Raw genomic sequence first — 20,200 nt, 5'->3', positions numbered from 1 at the left:
GAACACACTGTTGTCTCGTCAGGTCTGTGCGTCCGTCTTATAGGAGATTTTTCAGATCCACCACAACTACCATGCTCTCTGTGTCCTTGTTGAAGCCTACCGTTGGCCTAGGCTACGGCCTTCTCTGTGCTGCATTGTGCTTGCTCCTACTCCGGTAAGACCTTAATTCAGTCTGTGTGTGGAAGATAGAGATTCAAGGGCAATGGCTGTCCTCGACAAGCGTCAATACCAGACATTGTATGACTTAATGTGAGGTTCATTGCAGTACACTTATGGGTGTACTGCAATGACTGGGTAAGGTTTTATGGGTAAGGTTTTAGATGGATGCCTTGTACAACGGGAGGGGACATTATTCTGGATTTAAATTGTTGGTTGTTTAAATCAATGCACAAGTCAATTGAGAATAGAAAATGGTGTGTGTGCGCGTGCAGAAGTTCCCACAAGAATAGTAAACTAACAAACAAACAAACTGGGGACATTTTGTTAGTCCCCACAATGTCAAATGCTGTTTCTAGGGGGTTTAGGGTTAAAGTTAGAATCAGGGTTAGGAGCTAGGTTTAGTTTTAGGGTTGTGGTTAGGAGCTAGGGTATTGTTTAAGGTTAGGTTTTAGGGTTAAGGTTAAGGTTCGGTTTAGGGAATATATGATTTTGAATGTGGCTGAATTGTGTGTCCCCACAAGGTGTGTGTGTGTGCGTGTGCGTGTGTGCATATTTCTTCAAAGAAGTCCACCTTTTTGAAACCGTAATGATTTTCTATCACATCAACACACAGATGAGTCCTCCCGCCATACCCTGCTTGACTAATATAATACGGCCTTGCTTGACTAATATAACACGGCTGATGCAGTGCGGTGAGCTGTGAGTTATGGTGACCTATGTTTCAGTGATGTTGCCATAGCCGGCAGTGGCGAGGAGCCCAGTGGCGTCCGTGAGGCTCGGTCTCTGGGGACTCAGGTCGCCGTGCAGCCGGTGGACTGTGTACAATCAGAGTGGTCCTCCTGGACGCGCTGCGATGTCTGCAGGAAGAAGAGGGTAAATATTAGCAGGAGGAGGAAGAAATGGATGATGATGATGATGATGATGATGATGAGGAGGAGGGTGGTAGATAAAACCTGTTAGTGGAGAGTATAGCATAAGTGGCACAGGTTGCTGTCTGTAATCCACTTGACACGGATAAAGAGAGAGTGAAAAGATAGTTCTGATATCATAACGGACATGGGATGTATTTCACATGCTGTGCACAGACTGGGTAATGCAGCCTTTCTGTGACTAATAGCTGTACAGTAAGTGGGCACTTAGGTGTTGTACTGTAGAATTTGAATTGTTTTCAATTGTCTTTGATTCTCTCTCACCTTCCCCTCTCCATCGCCCTTCCCCCAGTATCGTTATGCTAAGCTTGTCCAGCCATCTCAGTTTGGCGGGGAGCCCTGTCATGTCCAGGGCAAAGAGGTGGAGCCCTGTAGCAGTCCATCTCGCTACGACTGTACACATGATGAACCACCTCTGTGTGAAGGCTTCCTCTGCACTTACACAGGTATTCTTTCCACACAATCCATCAAGTTAACCCTAACGTTAAGCCTGATTTGAATAATCCTAACCACTGGTATTCTCTCCTCTGATCTCAAAACTATATGCCTGCTATTTTTACATGGCTTAGTCCCATGCATGTCTTCTAGATGTCTGTGTGGATGTAGAAAAATCTAATTTAATAAAGTGCTGTATATCAAATGAAAAGTGTTACTCCACAAAGTGCACTGCCAGTATAGGGCTCTGAAACAAAACTAGAGGACCACATAGGGAATGTGGTGTGATTTGAGATGTGACCTGTGTGTCTTCCCAGGGCGCTGTGTGCCTATAGACCTGCGCTGTAATGGGGATGATGACTGTGGGGACTGGTCAGATGAGAAGGGCTGTCAGAAGGTGAACAAGGCTTGCAAGCAAGAGGCACAGGAGTACCATGGCATCGAGAACCTGTCCAAAGGGTGAGGCATGTTCACTCTGGGCCGAGTAAAAACTTGAGCTCGGCGTACACATTGACATCAGCGCTGGAATTACGTGAAAGTGAATCCCTTTCTCTCTCCTGTAGAATCAACATACTGAACAGTAATTTAGAGGGAGTGGTCATTGACAACAGATACTACGCAGGCAGTTGCTTGCCTCACTACATCCAGGATGTCAGGTTCAGGAAGCCTTATAACCTGCAGCAGTACACACTGGAGGTAGGAAGCCTTATAACCTGCAGCAGTACACACTGGAGGTAGGAAGCCTTATAACCTGCAGCAGAACACACTGGAGGTAGGGTGCCTTATAACCTGCAGCAGTACACACTGGAGGTAGGATGCCTTATAACCTGCAGCAGTACACACTGGAGGTAGGATGCCTTATAACCTGCAGCAGTACACACTGGAGGTAGGGTGCCTTATAACCTGCAGCAGTACACACTGGAGGTAGGATGCCTTATAACGTGCAGCAGTACACACTGGAGGTAGGATGCCTTACACTGGCAGTACACACTGGAGGTAGGAAGCCTTATAACCTGCAGGTGCCTTATAACCTGCAGCAGTACACTGGAGGTAGGATGCCTTATGGCAGCAGTACACACTGGAGGTAGGGTGCCTTATAACCTGCAGCAGTACACACTGGAGGTAGGATGCCTTATAACCTGCAGCAGTACACACTGGAGGTAGGATGCCTTATAACCTGCAGCAGTACACACTGGAGGTAGGATGCCTTATAACCTGCAGCAGTACACACTGGAGGTAGGATGCCTTATAACCTACAGCAGTACACACTGGAGGTAGGATGCCTTATAACCTGCAGCAGTACACACTGGAGGTAGGGTGCCTTATAACCTGCAGCAGTACACACTGGAGGTAGGATGCCTTATAACCTACAGCAGTACACACTGGAGGTAGGAAGCCTTATAACCTGCAGCAGTACACACTGGAGGTAGGATGCCTTATAACCTGCAGCACACTGGAGGTAGGATGCCTTATAACCTACAGCAGCTGGAGGTAGGAGCCTTATAACCTACACACTGGAGGTGGCAGCAGTACACACTGGAGGTAGGATGCCTTATAACCTGCAGCAGTACACACAGCTTAGTACACACTGGAGGTAGGATGCCTTATAACCTGCAGCAGTACACACTGGAGGTAGGAAGCCTTATAACCTGCAGCAGTACACACTGGAGGTAGGAAGCCTTATAACCTATAGCAATAGCAAGGGCCCTAATCGAATACTCTTAAAATGCATCCTTCCTTCTTCTACACTACCACATTTCTAATGATTAATATAACTGGACAATACAGACATGTTGTCTCAGCAATATGCTTCATGATTTCAGGTGTTTTAAGAGCAGTACAGAGGATACATTTATTCATAACGGGGTTGCTGCTACAGTACGTGTGTGACTGTGACCTGTAGTGAATGTAAACATTACTTTTCTCTTGTTTGTCTGCCACAGACCAAAGGCACATACGACTTCAAGCTGCAGTCTTTCGAGTCATACTCTGAGTTTGTCGATTACACCATGACGGAGCGCTCTTCCAAGACCACGGTGTCCATTGGCTTTGCCGTGCCGGGCGTGGCCGAGTTCGGCTTCAACTACGCTGACTCCAAATACTCCAAGTCAGAGAAGAAAATACGCCGCGCCTCTAGGAAGGTGAGAGTTGTCCATTAGGGGTCTGTTCAGAAGAGAGCATCATTACAGAATGTTCCCGATAGAAATGTATTGTGTAGAACAGATATGATTGTCTGTCTTGTATAATAGGGAACTGAGCCGGCTCTATTTATTACATTTCTATCTGCAATGTTCTGAACAACACAAAGGCACAATTCACCCCAAAATCAATGTTTTGGGTCATTCACAGTCAGTAACCAAGCCCTCCTGACACGCCCCTTTACCCGCCACCCCTCCACAGGAAAACAGCTTTGTCCAGGCCAAGGCAGAGCTGCAACTGGCCCGATACATCCTGAAGTCAGAGGATCTGATGCTGCACCCGGAGTTCTTCCTGCGTCTTCGTGCCTTGCCCCAGTCCTACAACTACGGAGAGTACAGACAGATCTACAGAGACTATGGCACCCATTACATCACAGAGGCTACCCTGGGAGGAGACTACGAGTACACGGTCATCCTGGACAAGGAGAAGCTGGAGAAGACAGGTGACCGACGATGCTTTGCTATTCCATGCAAATAGGCTAGTGCACTGCGGGGCCTTCGGGTGACATTTCACTTCACAGCTGCTACCCATGGACAAATGAAATAAAGTACCATATCACAATGGTAGTAGTAATACTCTACTATATCTCCACTCCCATTTTAGATTATTCTCTGGAAGCCTACAAGAACTGTGTGCAGATAGGTCTGAAGGTGGGGGCAAACATCAAGGGAGTGTATGTGACTGTGGGAGTCGAGGGAGGTGGTTGTGATGGTCTGCTCAATGAAATGGGAGGTGAGGAGTGGATCTAGATCACCGGCAACACGGGTCTCTCTTTCTGTCTCGTACTGTAGAACAAATAGCCATTTCCTCCTCCTCTTTAACTGTCTCTATCTTCCTCTCTCTCCGCGCCGTCTCCCTCCTCCTCTAGAGGACACAGTGAAAGGCAGCATGGTGGAGGACTTTGTCGCGGTGGTTCGGGGGGGTGACAGTGAGTCCATCACCTGGCTGGCTGCCAAGAAGCTGCCCACGCCACAACTGATGAGACTGTGGGGAGAAGCGGTGCATTACAACCCTGACTTCATCCGCAGCGTGGTGGGAATACTGTCTCTCTCTCCATTTATCTCAGTCTCTTTTGTATACACTCCCTCTCATTCTACCTCCACATGAAAAAATACTATAGTATACTATGGTTAAATACTATAGTATTCACTGTAGTGTTTTTGAAGACTTTGCTGTAGTGTTCACTGTAGTGTTTTTGGCAGACTTTAGTCTAAAGTTAATGCTGTAGTATTTACTGCAGTGTTGCAGACTTGACTGTAGTATACTGTGGTTTTTACAATTTACTGTATACTGTAAATACTATAGAAAAAAACTTTAGTATGTGCTATAGTATTTACTGTAGTGTTTATACTAAACAGTAGTATTTATTGTGGTGTTTATACTGTACAGTAGTATTTATTGTAGGGTATTTGCAGACAATACTATAGTATTTACTAGAGTTTTTTCTTTGTATTATCTTTGGCAAAACTGTGGGGGTTTTGTCCTTAAAGAAAACTACTGGACAAAATACTGAAAGAGCAAATTTTCTGAGAACTGAGGTCTAAATGGATAGTTCAGAGCTAATCTTTTTTATAACCTGTAGGGAACACAGTATATTGTCTATACTTAGGTTTTTCACTTACGGGTGGCACAATTTGGGTTATGGGGGAGGGGAATGGACAGGCTATATGCAAATGTAATACTGTCATGTAGTATATACTACAGTAATTACTGTAGTGTGTAGTAAAGTTTTCTACAAAATACTACAGTTTACTACAGAATTCTATAGAAAGTACTGTAGTATTCTATAGTACACTTTAGTATTTTTTCTATTCTCTTTCACTTCTCTTTAGCAACCTGGGACTTGTCCTTTCTATTTATCTCACTCACTATTTTACTCTTTATTTTATCACTCTCTTCATGCACCTCTCTCTCTCTCTCTCTCTCTCTCTCTCTCTCTCTCTCTCTCTCTCTCTCTCTCTCTCTCTCTCTCTCTCTCTCATTCAGATTTCCCAAAGGTTCCTCTATAGGTGTCCTCTACCAGTCTGTCAGACTCCAGCCCTGAGCTGGTTGTGATGATGTTAAAGTATTGTTGTTGTTGTCTGTGTGACAGACGCGGCCGCTATATGAGCTGGTGACCGCCAGAGACTTCTCCAGCGCTAACTCGCTGAAGAAGAACCTGAGGAGAGCCCTGGCTGAATACCTGGAGGAGAGCAGCTCTTGCCGCTGTGCCCCCTGCCACAACAACGGACTGGCTGTTCTCAAAGGTGAACACCCTCCCTCCAGCCCCCTGCTTAAAGGACTTCCTCCCCGATCCAGCTATACTTTGTAGATTTATGAAACTACGAAAGATGATGATGATAGTGATGATGAGGATGATGTCTTCCTCTCCCCCCCCCAGGCACCAGGTGTGAGTGTTTGTGTCCATCTGGCTACAGTGGACTGGGTTGTGAGATCACCCAAAGACCAGGTCATTCTCTTAATTAAAACACAAACCTACACGATAAAAGCTTTCACCTGTAGCTTTGACATCTCTATTTCATTTCCACAATATTGCCATTTCCATGCTGTTGGAGAGGTTTAACCTTTTGAGCTTTGTCCCAAATAGATATAGGCATAGACGGCAGCTGGAGCTGCTGGGGTTCGTGGTCACCCTGCGCGGAGCGGTCTAAGACTCGGAGCCGCCAGTGTAACAACCCTGCACCTAGCAGCGGAGGCATAGCCTGCAGAGGACTCCAGATGGAAACTACTGATTGTTTCTGATATTGTCCCGGACTCTTGATTGAAATAAAGATAATTCATGTCACCCTTGGAAATGTGCCTGTGATATGTTTGCATTCTTGACTCTCTTATGACAAAATGATCTACAGTGGGGCAAAAAAAGTATTTAGTCAGCCACCAATTGTGCAAGTTCTCCCACTTAAAAAGATGAGAGAGGCCTGTAATTTTCATCATAGGTACACTTCAAATATGACAGACAAAATGATTTTAAAAATCCAGAAAATCACATTGCAGGATTTTTCATGAATTTATTTGCAAATTGTATTACACAAATGTGTGTAAGCCAATTGAGAAAAACTGAGGTGATCAAGCATAACAGAGAATGACTTTGTTTTTATTTCTAAACACAAAAATTTTGGCCATCTTTCACATCAGATCAGAAGATTTGGTAACATCCTTTACCCCTTAAACATACATAGTTGGTATTGACTCCCACTTCCTGCTGTAGTGTTGAAATTGGTTGTGTCCTGTCTTTCTTATGACATCAGCAGCGTTGTTTCTGAGAGTAGGAGTCAAGGTAGATGGCGCCCCTGTCTGGCCGGGGGTTATCACATCACCGTCTGCATGTCTTACTTGCTGACTGACAGGAAGACCACGCGCTCCAGCAACTCCAGGTCTGTCCGTCGTGGAAACTATCAGACAACAGTATGACAGGCTCTGTCTCAGCCACCCTGCTATTGCTCTTCACTCACCGAAGTCTCAACACATACGCTATACACATAAAACTATGTGAACACCACTACAAATTAGTGGATTCGGCTATTTCAGCCTCACGCGTTGCTGACAGGTGTATAAAGTCGAGCACGTAGCCATGCAATCTCCATAGACAAACATTGGCGGTAGGATGGCCTACTAAAGAGTTCAGTGACATTCAATGTGGCACTGTCATAGGATGCCACTGTTCCAACTAATCAAATCAAATCACATGTATTTATATAGCCCTTCTTACATCAGCTGATATCTCAAAGTGCTGTACAGAAACCCAGCATAAAACCCCAAACAGCAAGCAATGCAGGTGTAGAAGCACGGTGGCTAGGAAAAACTCCCTAGAAAGGCCAGAACCTAGGAAGAAACCTAGAGAGGAACCAGGCTATGAGGGGTGGCCAGTCCTCTTCTGGCTGTGCCGGGTGGAGAGTCAGTTCTTCAGATTTCTGCCCTGTTCGAGCTGCCCCGGTCAACTGTAAGTACTGTTATTGTGATGTGGAAACATCTAGTAGCAACAACAGCTCAGCAGTGAAGTGGTAGGAATTTTCCTAGACAGGTCACATGTCTGAAAAAACTCCCGGATCTAACTAAACTATAAAATCAGTCCACTTCCTCTTCCCTGTTTCGCAGATCTACTACATCACTTCCTAACTCTAACTTATGTCACTTCCTCCCTGTGTGTTCAGGTTCTGCTGCATCACCACTCGGTGGATGAGATCTCCTATATCGCCAAGGATACCCAGGCCTTCAACTACCACCGGGCCTTCGACTACGCCTCTGGGAAGGAGGGACACCACAGTTAGGATTGCGACACAAGTGTTTGTGAACTGCGTGTGTGTCGTCTGGAAGATGGTGTGTGCTCCTCTTCCTTCACATCCCTCCCTCTCCATAGCAGGCAGAGCCCCTGATCGTTGACTTGCATGACCTCTTCACACTCATCTACGACATCAAGCAGTATGAGGAGCTGGAGAAGGCCAAGAAGGACAAGCAAGTGTCACACACAGACACACACACACAAACCCACATGAAAACCACATTAAACATTTGGAGACATACGACTCAACAGATTGTATGCTTGTCTTGAGGTTGGTGATGTATATAGAAACTACAAGTTATCATTACTCATTGTGTATTTATTATTACTTTTATGACACGTTTTACTTTTCTATTTCTTTATCTCTGTATCGTTGGGAAGGACCCGTAAGTTAGTATTTCACTGTTAGTCTACACCTGTTGTTTAACAGTGAAATCAACAGTTTTTTTTTACATTTATCTCATGAAATTCCTTCACCAATCAGTTCAGAAAGAGCAAGCAAGCTAGTTGTTTACATGCGTGATGGACAGATAGCCTATGGCGCAAGATGCAAAATTTTGCGAATGCTCACCCTAGGTAGGGAGATAGCAGGAGAGGATTGAGGAGGAGGCTTGACGTTCGGGGCATCTTGTTATGACATGCATTATCTGAATTAGGTCCACAGAATTAGACCTAGGAGAAGCGGCTTAAATTGAAGAACTTTGAATGTCCTTTTAGCTAACAAGCTTGTGTGTGCAAAGCGGCAAAAAAATAAAAAACACGTCTTACCTTTTTGTCGTTAATAAATCCAACGTCAAACGTGATAACTAGGCCTATAGGATTCTTAACTAGCATTAAAAAAGTTAATCCATTCTTCTCTCGCTAATTCAAAATCTCTCTCCCCATCTTCTGAATCACACTTGTAATGTCAGTACAGTAGCCTATGATTCGGAGGGGAGGGGCAGGTACAGACAAAGATTTCCAGCTACCTGGCAGACATTGGAATACGTTTCTGAGTGACAGTGAGGTCTTTGCATAGGCTTTTGGTAGTGCGTTTTTTTGCCTGGTATGTAAAATAACATTATTAACAGGTTCCCAATGCCTTTGAAATAATGGTTCTGTTCAGGAACAGTATGAAACACCCTGCATACCACTGCTGGCTTGCTTCTGAAGCAAAGCAGGGTTGGTCCTGGTCAGCTCCTGGATAGGAGACCAGGTGCTGCTGGAAGTGGTGTTGAAGGGCCAGTAGGAGGCACACTTTCCTCTGGTCTAAAAAAATAATAATATCCCAATGCCCCAGGGCAGTGATTGGGGACACTGCCCTGTGTAGGGTGCCGTCTTTCGGATGGGACGTTAAACGGGTGTCCTGACTCTCTGAGGTCATTAAAGATCCCATGGCACTTATCGTAAGAGTAGGGGTGTAAACCCTGGTGTCCTGGCTAAATTCCCAATCTCACCATCACGGTCACCTAATAATCCCCAGTTTACAATTGGCTCATTCCTCCTATTCCCTAGGTCGTTGTTGCAGATGAGAACGTGTTCTCAGTCAACTTACCTGGTAAAATAACAGATGAATGAATGGATCACTTTCGTTCCTGTTATTTAATGTTTTCGGTTCTGTTCCCTGCTCCTCAACAAGTCACTTCAAATCAAATCAAATTTTATTTGTCACATACACATGGTTAGCAGATGTTAATGCGAGTGTAGCGAAATGTTTGTGCTTCTAGTTCCGACAATGCAGTAATAACCAACAAGTAATCTAACTAACAATTCCTAAACTACTGACTTATACACAGTGTAAGGGGATGAAGAATATGTAAATAAGGATATATGAATGAGTGATGGTACAGACCAGCATAGGCAAGATACAGTAGATGGAATCGAGTACAGTATATACATATGAGATGAGTATGTAAACAAAGTGGCATAGTTAAAGTGGCTAGTGATACATGTATTACATAAGGATGCAGTCGATGATATAGAGTACAGTATATACGTATGCATATGAGAAGAATAATGTAGGGTAAGTAACATTATATGAGGTAGCATTGTTTAAAGTGGCTAGTGATATATTTACATCATTTCCCATCAATTCCCATTATTAAAGTGGCTGGAGTTGAGTCAGTGTCAGTGTGTTGGCAGCAGCCACTCAATGTTAGTGGTGGCTGTTTAACAGTCTGATGGCCTTGAGATAGAAGCTGTTTTTCAGTCTCTCAGTCCCAGCTTTGATGCACCTGTACTGACCTCGCCTTCTGGATGATAGCGGGGTGAACAGGCAGTGGCACGGGTGGTTGATGTCCTTGATGATCTTTATGGCCTTCCTGTAACATCGGGTGGTGTAGGTGTCCTGGAGGGCAGGTAGTTTGCCCCCGGTGATGCGGGGGCAGCTGCACGCACAACATTACTTTTTATGTTTCTTGCGGTTGTGGCCACAGTGGTGCCTGCAGATTTCCACTCCCCACTAGTGGTAGTGCAAAAACAGATTTTTTCCACACCCACAACTAGTCGCAGCCAAGCAGAGCCACTTCCCCTGCAACACTGGTAGAATGCCCAAAAGCCTCCTGCTGCTCATGCTTGTAATGACATTGCTCCTTGCGCCCTTGCTCATTAATAGTGCGCAGGTGGAGTAGTCGAAGTAAAAACGTAACTAGCAAGATGGAGGCAAACACGAAACGGCGTATGCAAACCACAGTTATAATAAGAACTGGTGACTGCGTCCAAGATGTCCGACCGTTGTTTTAAAGTTGTTGTGTTTTTAAAGCACATTTTAGTTTTCATGAATTTTTACGAAATAGATAAGTTTGAATCTTTAGCTGTGGTAACTAGTGAGAACACATTTAATGTAGTCAACTGGCGGGACTTCCAACTTCATTGGCTGATCCCTCCTGATGACCCGGTTGGAGTCATGTCCAATCGGGTCATCAGGGGAGGATCAGCCAACTGTGAAGAAGCACCATCGAGATAACGTCAATGGTGCTGCCCATGCCGTCACAGACGCTATAATGGCGCAGATGCAAAGATGAGCCCCCTTCGGTTTCCATCCAATTGGCAGCAGATTTTCAAGCAAATATTCTAGAATGAAGAAAATATGTGCATTTTCCCATCAGTGGTATGTTTCCACCGAATGGACTTGTTGCAGATTTAAAAAATCATTGTGTGATGAGGTACTGCACACAAAATGTACTTTTTCACTTAAGTTTTGATATACCGAATACAAATCTAAAGTTCAATGTGTTTCCAATGCATTTTCAACTCTACTGATAGTTTTGTTACAAAAACTGTTGCGATAAATAGCAAATGTGCATACTCTAGTCTTGAGACCTGCCCTCCCTTTTGCGCAGATACAGTGCGGGTATGCTGTGCGGGTTGTTTATTCTACATGATGAGATTATGATGTATCTGCGGCAGTCAAACGGCAGTCAAGCATAGATCGTCATGTCACCAGAATCAGACCCTCGATATTTATCAGTGGTGAAAAAAGTACACTTTTTTCATACTTGAGTAAAAGTAAAGATACCTTGATAGAAACTCAAGTAAAAGTGAAAGTCACCCAAGAAAATCCTGCTTGAGTAAAAGTCTAAAAGTTTTTGGTTTTAAATATACTTAGGTATCAAAGTAAATATAATTGCTCAAATATACTTAAGGGCTTGTAAGTAAGCATTTCAAGGTAAGGTCGACACCTGTTGTATTTGGCGCATGTGACCATTTAAAAAAAAAAATTGATATTAAGCAAACCAGTCAGCACCATTTATTTGTATTTTTTTACAGATAGCCAGGGGCACGCTCCAAAACTCAGGCATAGTTTACAAACAAAGCTTGTGTTTAGTGATTCCGTCAGATCAGATGCAGTAGGGATGACCAGGGATGTTTTCTTGATAAGTGTGTGAATTAGATAATTGTCCTGTGCTGCTAAGCAATTCAAAATGCAACAAGTACTTTAATTTTGGGTGTCTGGGAAAATGTATGGAGTAAAAAGTACATCATTTTCTTCAGGAATGTAGTGAGGTAAAGATAAAAGTTGTCAAAAATAGTAAAGTAAGTACAGGTATCCCCCCAAAAAACTACTTAAGTAGTACTTTCAAGTATTTTTACTTAACTACTTTACACTGATGGTATGTATTGGAATGTGGCAAACGTGACAAAAATGCAGTAATCCTCAAAATCTCGCAGACCAAGCAAATAGCTAGTTCTTACCAGCTGTCCAGAAGAGTACTTTATCTTAATGCTAGCTGGTGAAGGTATCCACAATGTCCATGGAAAAATAACCAGCAAAAACACAAAACCATCCCCCCAAACAAAATCACTTTTGCAACTTTTTGCTAATTTCTTGGAACAGCATGTCTGACTCTGAAACTGAATCTTTGAACAATGCTAACAATGATCCTGAATTTCGGGTCAATGTGAATGAAGCTGGACCTTTGGACAATGCTAATGACTCTGTAACCCCACAAGACTTCTCAGGGCTCCTGAAAATTGACCTACCACAAGCTAACCAGGGAGATGGCACTGAGTCATTTGCTAGCTGGTCTCGTCGCCTTGAAGTAGGTGTACAAGCTATGTACAATCTGCCGGATGTGGAGTTGGACTCTGTGCTAGCATCAGTATTACCCACACGATTAGCTGATGCAGCATTCCTTTACTGGGACAGCCTTTCACCAATCATTCAGAAGACCTTCTCTGTTGTCAAGACCAAACAGAAGGAAGTATTTGGCCCCAGGCAGTCTCTTCCATTCTTTCAGACATTTGTGAATGCTCGCATTAGGAAGCCTGGTGAGAGCTTGGATGTGTACAGTGCTGACATCACTTGTCTGGTTCTGGAGTCCTTCCCAGACTATGACCACAAAGCACAAGAAGGGGAGTTTTGCTGCTTTGTGGCCGGATTGGACCTTACCTTGCAGGTGAAAATTCATGAAAATGGATCAGAGGCGCTGCTCGTCGCAAGTCGCTGTGGAAGAGCACGTGCAGCTCTCCAACTACATGCTGAGAACCCACCAGTGGCACCGGCCCCAGACCAGGTTGCTATGGTTCGTTCTAATGACACGGATGAGAAGTTCCTTTATGCTGTGGAGCTGCTGACGCTCAATGTGAATGGCCTGACAAGTGAGGTACGCCAGCTACGGGGGGAAAAAACAGAACCTCACAGAGTGTTTGGGCTTCTAGGCCAACAGGACCTCCATCCCATCCAATAATTCTGCAAGAGGAGCATGTGGCTTCTCACCAGCCGTCAAGCTCAACATCCATCACAAGCCTACTACTCACCTGAACGACCGCCAGTACCGTCCTGCCTCTCCAGAGTACCGCCAAGTACCAGATACACCTCAGGTGGAAGCTTCCTCTATCTTTGTCCACAAAGCTCCAATACGGGACCGGCCCTATGGGAAGAGCAGCAGCAGGACACCATCCTGGCTGAAGTTATCAGTTGGAGAACAAAAGGTCAGAAACCGCCTCATTGGCAGATTAATCATCGCAGGCCAACATACTGAAACAAATTCCACAGGCTGATATTCAACGTTGGTCAGCTCTGCTGAAAAATCTACCATCCTGCCTCAAAGTCAGTCATCTATCAGGTAATTGTGCCTCAGTCCATACTGGAAGATGTACTCCAACTCCTTCACTGTAACCCTTTGGCAGGCCATCTGTCAGCTGACAAGGTCTTGCAACATGCTCACCAACTCTGCTACTGGCCTTTCATGTTGAATGACATATGGGAATGGTGTAAACAGTGCATCCCATGTGACACCAGGAGGGCTCCTACACCACACCTGAAAGCACCTATGAAGACCATGGTAGCAACCAAGCCATTTCAGAAAGTCACGGCCGTCATTCTGGAACTGCCGTTCACCAGCCGAGGCAACAGATATGTGCTTGTGGTACAGGATTACTTTTCTAAGTACATCAACCTCTACGCCATGAAAGACCAGTGCACTACAACTGTGGCCAAGTGTCTTTTCGAGAACTTTGTCAGGAAACACAGCACACCAGAGACATTGCACACCGACCAAGAACATCAGTTCAAGGCTGACATTGTCCGAGTCTTTGCCAGTTGCTGGGAGTTAAAAAGACCTGGGGCTTCATTTATAAAAATGTTCTTAGATTTATACTTGAACTTAGTTGTCTGTTCACTTCTGACAGTGTGCTTACGTTCGATTCATACAACATACTGAGCATAAAAAACCTTGCTTACGTAGTTTCTAAGAAGCCTGTTTGTAACTTACACACCTGTGATCTATAAATCTCAAATTACCTTAAAATTGACTGCACATGCCCTTCAGCAGTCCGATGGTGCACTCCACAACCGACCTTGTTCTGCCATGCGCCAAATTGCAACTTAGGGGCTAAATCCGCACATAAATCTAACAGAACATTTATTGGGAGATGATTGCGATTTATAGGCCATGGATCATCATGCGCAAAAAGCATGGTTTTCAAAGTCTTCCAACACAAGAACAGCCATGGTTACTTTTTTCTAATTTGACACACTATTTATAGAACATCGCATCCTGTTTTTAATTCAAAACACCTTGCGTCTGGCAATTAATTCCTCACACCTTTAATTGATAATTCCTAACAAATTATTCATAAAGCTAATGCAAAGTTCACCACAGGCATGGATGCATATGTCCCAAACTGCAATACCGCTATGTAACCAGCAGGTAAATCACTTACGTCAAGTCTAGACTTTGCATAGTGAGAAGATCATTTCCACGTCAAAGTAAGGTTTAATAAATAACTACTTTTCTGCATAAGTCATACTTAAGATCAAAATTGATCATAAGCCCGTTTTATAAATGAGGTCCCAGGACCAGCCCCTATCATCCACAATGTGGGACGGTGGAAAGATTTAATAGGACACTTATCAATCAGCTGGCCAAGACACTGCCCCAACAGCCTGGCGATTGGGATGAGTGCCTCAACCAAGTTGCCCTGGCCTACAACAGCAGCATTCACTCTACAACTGGTTTCAGCCCCTTCTTTCTGACACATGGTCGAGAAAGGAGAATGACAGCAGGGAGAATGACAGCCTCCACACGTCCACAACGCCAGCAGATTATGTAGGTCAATTTACCCACAAGCTCCAGTCTGCCCTTGGATCTGCTGCACAGAACAGAGAACATGCTCAGTTACAACAAAAACACAACTACGACAAAAATGTCAGGCACATCCCCTACAAACCAGGAAACCTTGTGTGGCTTAACAACCCTATGACAGCATGTCACAAGCTTTCACCACACTGAGTGCCTTGGATCTACAGAAGAGGATCCTGGTGGAACCTACAGGATCAGGTAACTGCTGGACTAGACTACCGAGACCCAAGCAATCCACTACAACTGCTTAAGGTCATACACCTCACCTGTACCCCAATGTGCAAGAAATGAGCCTGTGGAACACTTAGCTACACCTCCTCGAACTCCAACCCTAATGGCCTTATCAGGTGCCTTACTCTTCAAGCCCTCAAGGCTCTGTGAGACACTGGAATGCAACTTACCTGAGCCACCCCTGGATCCCCATCTGCCTCAGCAAATCCAGTGTCAGGCCACTAGTCAGAATCTCTCTGCCCAGCCCAGGCCGTTGGACACTAATCCAAGATTTTCTGGACTGATGAAACCAAGATTGAACTCTTTGGCCTGAATGCCAAGTGTCACGTCTGGAAGAAGCCTGGCACCATCCCTACAGTGAAGCATGGAGGTGGAAGCATCATGTTTGGGGATGTTTTTCAGCAGCAGAGACTGGGAGACAAGACGAGATGGTGGAAAAGATGAACGGAGTAAAGTAGGGAGAGATCCTTGATGATAACCTGCACTCAAGACCTCAGACTGGGGTGAAGGTTCACCTTCCAACAGGACAACGACCCTAAGCACACAGCCAAGACAATGCAGGAATGGCTTCGGGACAAGTCTCCGAATGTCCTTGAGTGACTCAGCCAGAGCTCGGACTTGAACCCGATCAAACATCTCTGGACAAACCTGAGAATAGCTGTGCAGCAACGGTCCCCATCCAATCTGACCCAGCTTGAGAGGATTTGTAGAGAAGAATGGGAGAAACCCCCCCCCCAACCCCTTGGATGCGTTCTCCAGTGCAGATACTGGATTTTTTTTGTATGAACATCTGAAAGTAATCTACTTTTTGAAGTGAAAATAAAAAACTGTCTCTGTCTGACCTCTGCCAGGGGCCTCCAAATCACTGTCCGCCCCTGTATTCTAGGCTATTAGAGAAATTGTTTTTGTTTTTCTTGTTGCCTTTATTACTATGAAAAATAGAAATGATGCACTGTTTCCTTTCATTGATCATCGTTGCACTGTACTGAATGGAAATGGTTAAGTAGGTAGGCTTACTCAAGTCTGCACTTTTCATTGTTTTGTGTATGATGCCTTGGCCAAGTACGAGTAATCATTTTTTGGCTCGTCACACTGGTTTTGTCTTTGTTGTTGAAAATATCTGTTATTTCCTGTTTTTGATGTTCAATACATATATGTTTCTGTATAGCATAAAATGACGAGTCATACAGTAGTTCTTGTCTATTACAGTGAATTGGGGTACTTTATTCAGTAGGGGGCACCATTGTTCACGTGCAAACACTATTATTCTATTGCAAAACTTGCCAAATGAAATCTGAAACCTAAAGACCGACTTCTCCAATGTATCCATGGGAATAATATTGCATCTGTCAATGCAGTTAAGAGGATGCAACTGTCACAGTAACAATGGCTGTACTGAATGTAAAGTTGATAGATTAGGGCAGCTGCTGTCAGCCAGCTGAAGAAAACAAACTTTATTGGATAGCTACAGTGGCTAGAGAGTTGTTTCTGAGTTGGCAAGAGTAATGGGCTATAGCAGGTAGTAGTCAAGGGCCTTAGGGGAAGAAATACCCTTTACGAAGCAGTTACAAGCATGACATTTGGTACAAACATTCCTCAGGTGATATGAAAACATCCCAGAAGGGTTTCCCATTTCAAAATTGAACAGGAAGTGAGTTACTGCTACATTTTAAATGGCTGCCATAATAGCCAGAATTTGACCATGGAAACTGTATTGCAACAGATAAAAAAGCATGCAATTTGGTACAAACATTCCTCAGATGATATGAAAACATCCTAGAAAGGGTGCTCATTTCAAAAAACAACCAGAAAGCAGAATTCAAAATCGTCGCCAATTGAGATGTAATGAATCCATAGTCAAATAAATATACATTTTCTACATTAATAAAAAAACATGAAATCAAGTAAAAATGCATCAAATGTATTCCTTACGTTGTGATTCGTGAAGAAAATGAAAGACTTAGGACCCTTGTTCACATGTGCCAGGACAATGTCATAATGCAATGCATGACAATCCAGCATCCTTGCATCAACACTTCCGACAACAAAGTGGCTACTTTTGCAGCCACACATCACTTTGTCAGCCTCTGGTAAGAGTGTCCACAAATGTGTCCAGGAATCAACTGTTTTAGCCCATCCAAATCTTTCTGGTGAAGGTGACCAAATGCTTGTTTGGTACACTGTTCGGTTTGAATGTTGCAGAGAATGACCTCTTGGAGAAGAGCTCCTTCTTCAGACCATTAACACAATCTAGGCTGGTTGTCTTGTCATAGAGAACATACAGTTGAAGTCGGAAGTTTACATACAACTTAGCCAACTACTTTTAAACTCAGTTTTTCACGATTCCTAACATTCAATCAGAGTAAAAATTCCCTGTCTTAGGTCAGCTAGGATCATCACTTTATTTTAAGAATGTGAAATCAGAAGTCAGAATAATAGTAGAGAGAATTAATTATTTCAGCTTTTATTTCTTTCATCACATTCCCAGTGGGTCAGAAGTATACATATGCTCAATTAATATTTGGTAGCATTGCCTTTAAATTGTTTAACTTGGATCAAATGTTTTGGGTAGCCTTCCACAAGCTTCCCATAATAAGTTGGGTGAATTCTGGCACACACTTTTTCAGTTCTGCCCACACATTTGCTATGGGATTGAAGTCAGGGCTTTGTGATGGCAACTCGAATACCTTGACTTTGTTGTCCTTAACCTTTTGCGACTAGCAATCCCGGATCCGGGAGCGTAATCATAGCCTCAAACAAATTAGCACAATGCAGCGGACATAAATACCCCAAGAAACTTTTCCTATTCATGAAAATCGCAAATGAAATATATTCAAACACAAGCTTAGCCTTTTGTTAATCACACTGTCATCTCAGATTTTCAAAATATGCATTACAGCCAACGCTAGACAAGCATTTGTGTAAGTTTATCATGGCATAATGCTATGCTAGGCTCTGCTGGCAGCAGGCAACATTTTCACGAAAATAAGAAAAGCAACCAAATTAAATCATTTACCTTTGAAGAACTTCGGATGTTTTCACTCAGGAGACTCCCAGTTAGATAGCAAATGTTCCTTTTTTCCAAAAATATTATTTTTGTAGGCGAAATAGCTCCCGTTTGTTCATCATGCTTGGCTGAGAAATCGACCGGAAAATGCTACCACTACAACGCCAAACTTTTTTCCAAATTATCTCCATAATATCAACAGAAACATAAGCCATTTTGCCACAACTTTGGAAGCATGCTTGGGGTCATTGTCCATTTGCAACCAAGCTTTAACTTCCTGACTGATGTCTTCAGATGTTGCTTCAATATATTGACATAATTGTCCTGCCTCATGATGCCATATATTTTGTGAAGTGCACCAGTCCCTCCTGCAGCAAATCACCCCACAACATGATGCTGTCACCCCTGTGCTTCACGGTTGGGATGGTGTTCTTTGGCTTGCAAGCCTCCCCCTTTTTCCTCAAAACATAAGGATGGTCATTATGGCCAAACAATTCTATTTTTGTTTCATCAGACCAGAGGACATTTTGCCAAAGTACGATCTTTGTCCCCATGTGCAGTTGAAAACTGTAGTCTGGCTTTTTTTTACGGGTGTTTTGGAGCAGTGGCTTCCTCCTTGCTGAGCGGCTTTTCAGGTTATGTTGATATAGGACTCATTTTACTGTGGATATAGATACTTTTGTACCTGTTTCCTCCAGCATCTTCACAAGGTCCTTTGCTGTCTTTTTGGAATTGATTTGCACTTTTCGCACCAAAGTACGTTGTTTTGGAATTGATTTGCACTTTTCGTTCTAGGAGACAGAACGCATCTCCTTCCTGAGCGGTATGATGGCTGTGTGGTCCCATGGTGTTTGTACATACTATTGTTAGTACAGATGAATGTGGTACCTTCAGGCGTTTGGGAATTGCTCCCAAGGATGAACCAGACTTGTGCTGACAAGACAACACAGGAGTGGCTTCGGAACAAGTCTCTGAACGTCCTTGAGTAACCCAGCCAGAGCCTGGACTTGAACCCGATCGAACATCTCTAGAGAGACCTGAAAAATCTGTACTACTATGCTCCCCATCCAACCTGACAATTGAATCAATGTTAGAATAATGCTGAATAATGTAACAAAATGTGGAAAACCCCCAATTTAAACATATTAAAGTATGATATGGGAGAACGGCTGAGAATGGTTGAGTTGATGAGCAAGGAGAAGTGAACGATGCATAATTGTGTAATCATTGAATGGTCAATGAAGAACAGGGCGGGCCGTTTTATTGTATTGATCTATTTGAATTATAATCTCAATATTGTATATCGGTCCACTGAATCCAAGCAGTCTTATCAGTCGACTCTGGCCTACTTGGAGTGCACATTGAGTGTGCGTAATTTACAATGACAAGAAGACAAGGACAAATGGATGCACATGCTGTATTAGCGTTGCTACAAAATCTGAATGAAAATGATTCCGATGGTGGGGTACACATTAATCTTGACATCTCTGATAACTATTATTCTGATTCTGAGCCTGAGCCTGAGCCTACACTTCAAAGGCCTAAGAGCAAAAATGGCGGTGCTCACTGAGAAGGGGCGCAGTGAGACAGGAGAGTGGAAGGGATGGCACTGTTTGAATAATCAAGCCGGTGACAATGCTATGGGCAGATTATCATCACAGAATGTATCCCTGAGAGAGCAGGCCCTACATATCAAGCAAAAAAACAAGATCAGCAATGCACTCACCAACTTTCGTTGTTAATGTGACATCCGACACGCGTCTTGCTGACGGTGTGTCTGCGTGGTTGGGGTATTTTATTTTGTCGCTGTATAAGAAGCTGTTATCACGTTCCAACACATATGTGTTCTGTTTCATAGTTATACCAAAGGCACTCCACGAATAAAATTGATTGAATT

At 43.7% G+C, this 20,200-nt stretch overlaps 1 protein-coding gene across 1 annotated transcript in view; it reads left to right on the top strand.

Annotated features, from left to right (window-relative positions):
• LOC135558255 (uncharacterized) overlaps positions 1–6,517 on the top strand; it is a 41,531-nt gene extending 35,014 nt beyond the window's left edge. Inside the window, exons 13-24 of the mRNA XM_064991977.1 lie at positions 6–154; positions 885–1,032; positions 1,381–1,534; positions 1,841–1,982; positions 2,087–2,219; positions 3,467–3,664; positions 3,924–4,164; positions 4,326–4,454; positions 4,591–4,754; positions 5,815–5,968; positions 6,103–6,171; positions 6,310–6,517. Of these exons, the coding sequence (XP_064848049.1) occupies positions 6–154; positions 885–1,032; positions 1,381–1,534; positions 1,841–1,982; positions 2,087–2,219; positions 3,467–3,664; positions 3,924–4,164; positions 4,326–4,454; positions 4,591–4,754; positions 5,815–5,968; positions 6,103–6,171; positions 6,310–6,464 (1,836 nt within the window). The 3' untranslated portion in view covers positions 6,465–6,517. The remainder of the gene's footprint in view (positions 1–5; positions 155–884; positions 1,033–1,380; positions 1,535–1,840; positions 1,983–2,086; positions 2,220–3,466; positions 3,665–3,923; positions 4,165–4,325; positions 4,455–4,590; positions 4,755–5,814; positions 5,969–6,102; positions 6,172–6,309) is intronic.
• The last annotated feature ends 13,683 nt before the right edge of the window (positions 6,518–20,200 follow it).

Source organism: Oncorhynchus masou, chromosome 17 (assembly GCF_036934945.1).
Source record: "Oncorhynchus masou masou isolate Uvic2021 chromosome 17, UVic_Omas_1.1, whole genome shotgun sequence".
Taxonomy (NCBI): domain Eukaryota; kingdom Metazoa; phylum Chordata; class Actinopteri; order Salmoniformes; family Salmonidae; genus Oncorhynchus; species Oncorhynchus masou.
This window is presented reverse-complemented; position numbering and strand designations above follow the sequence as displayed.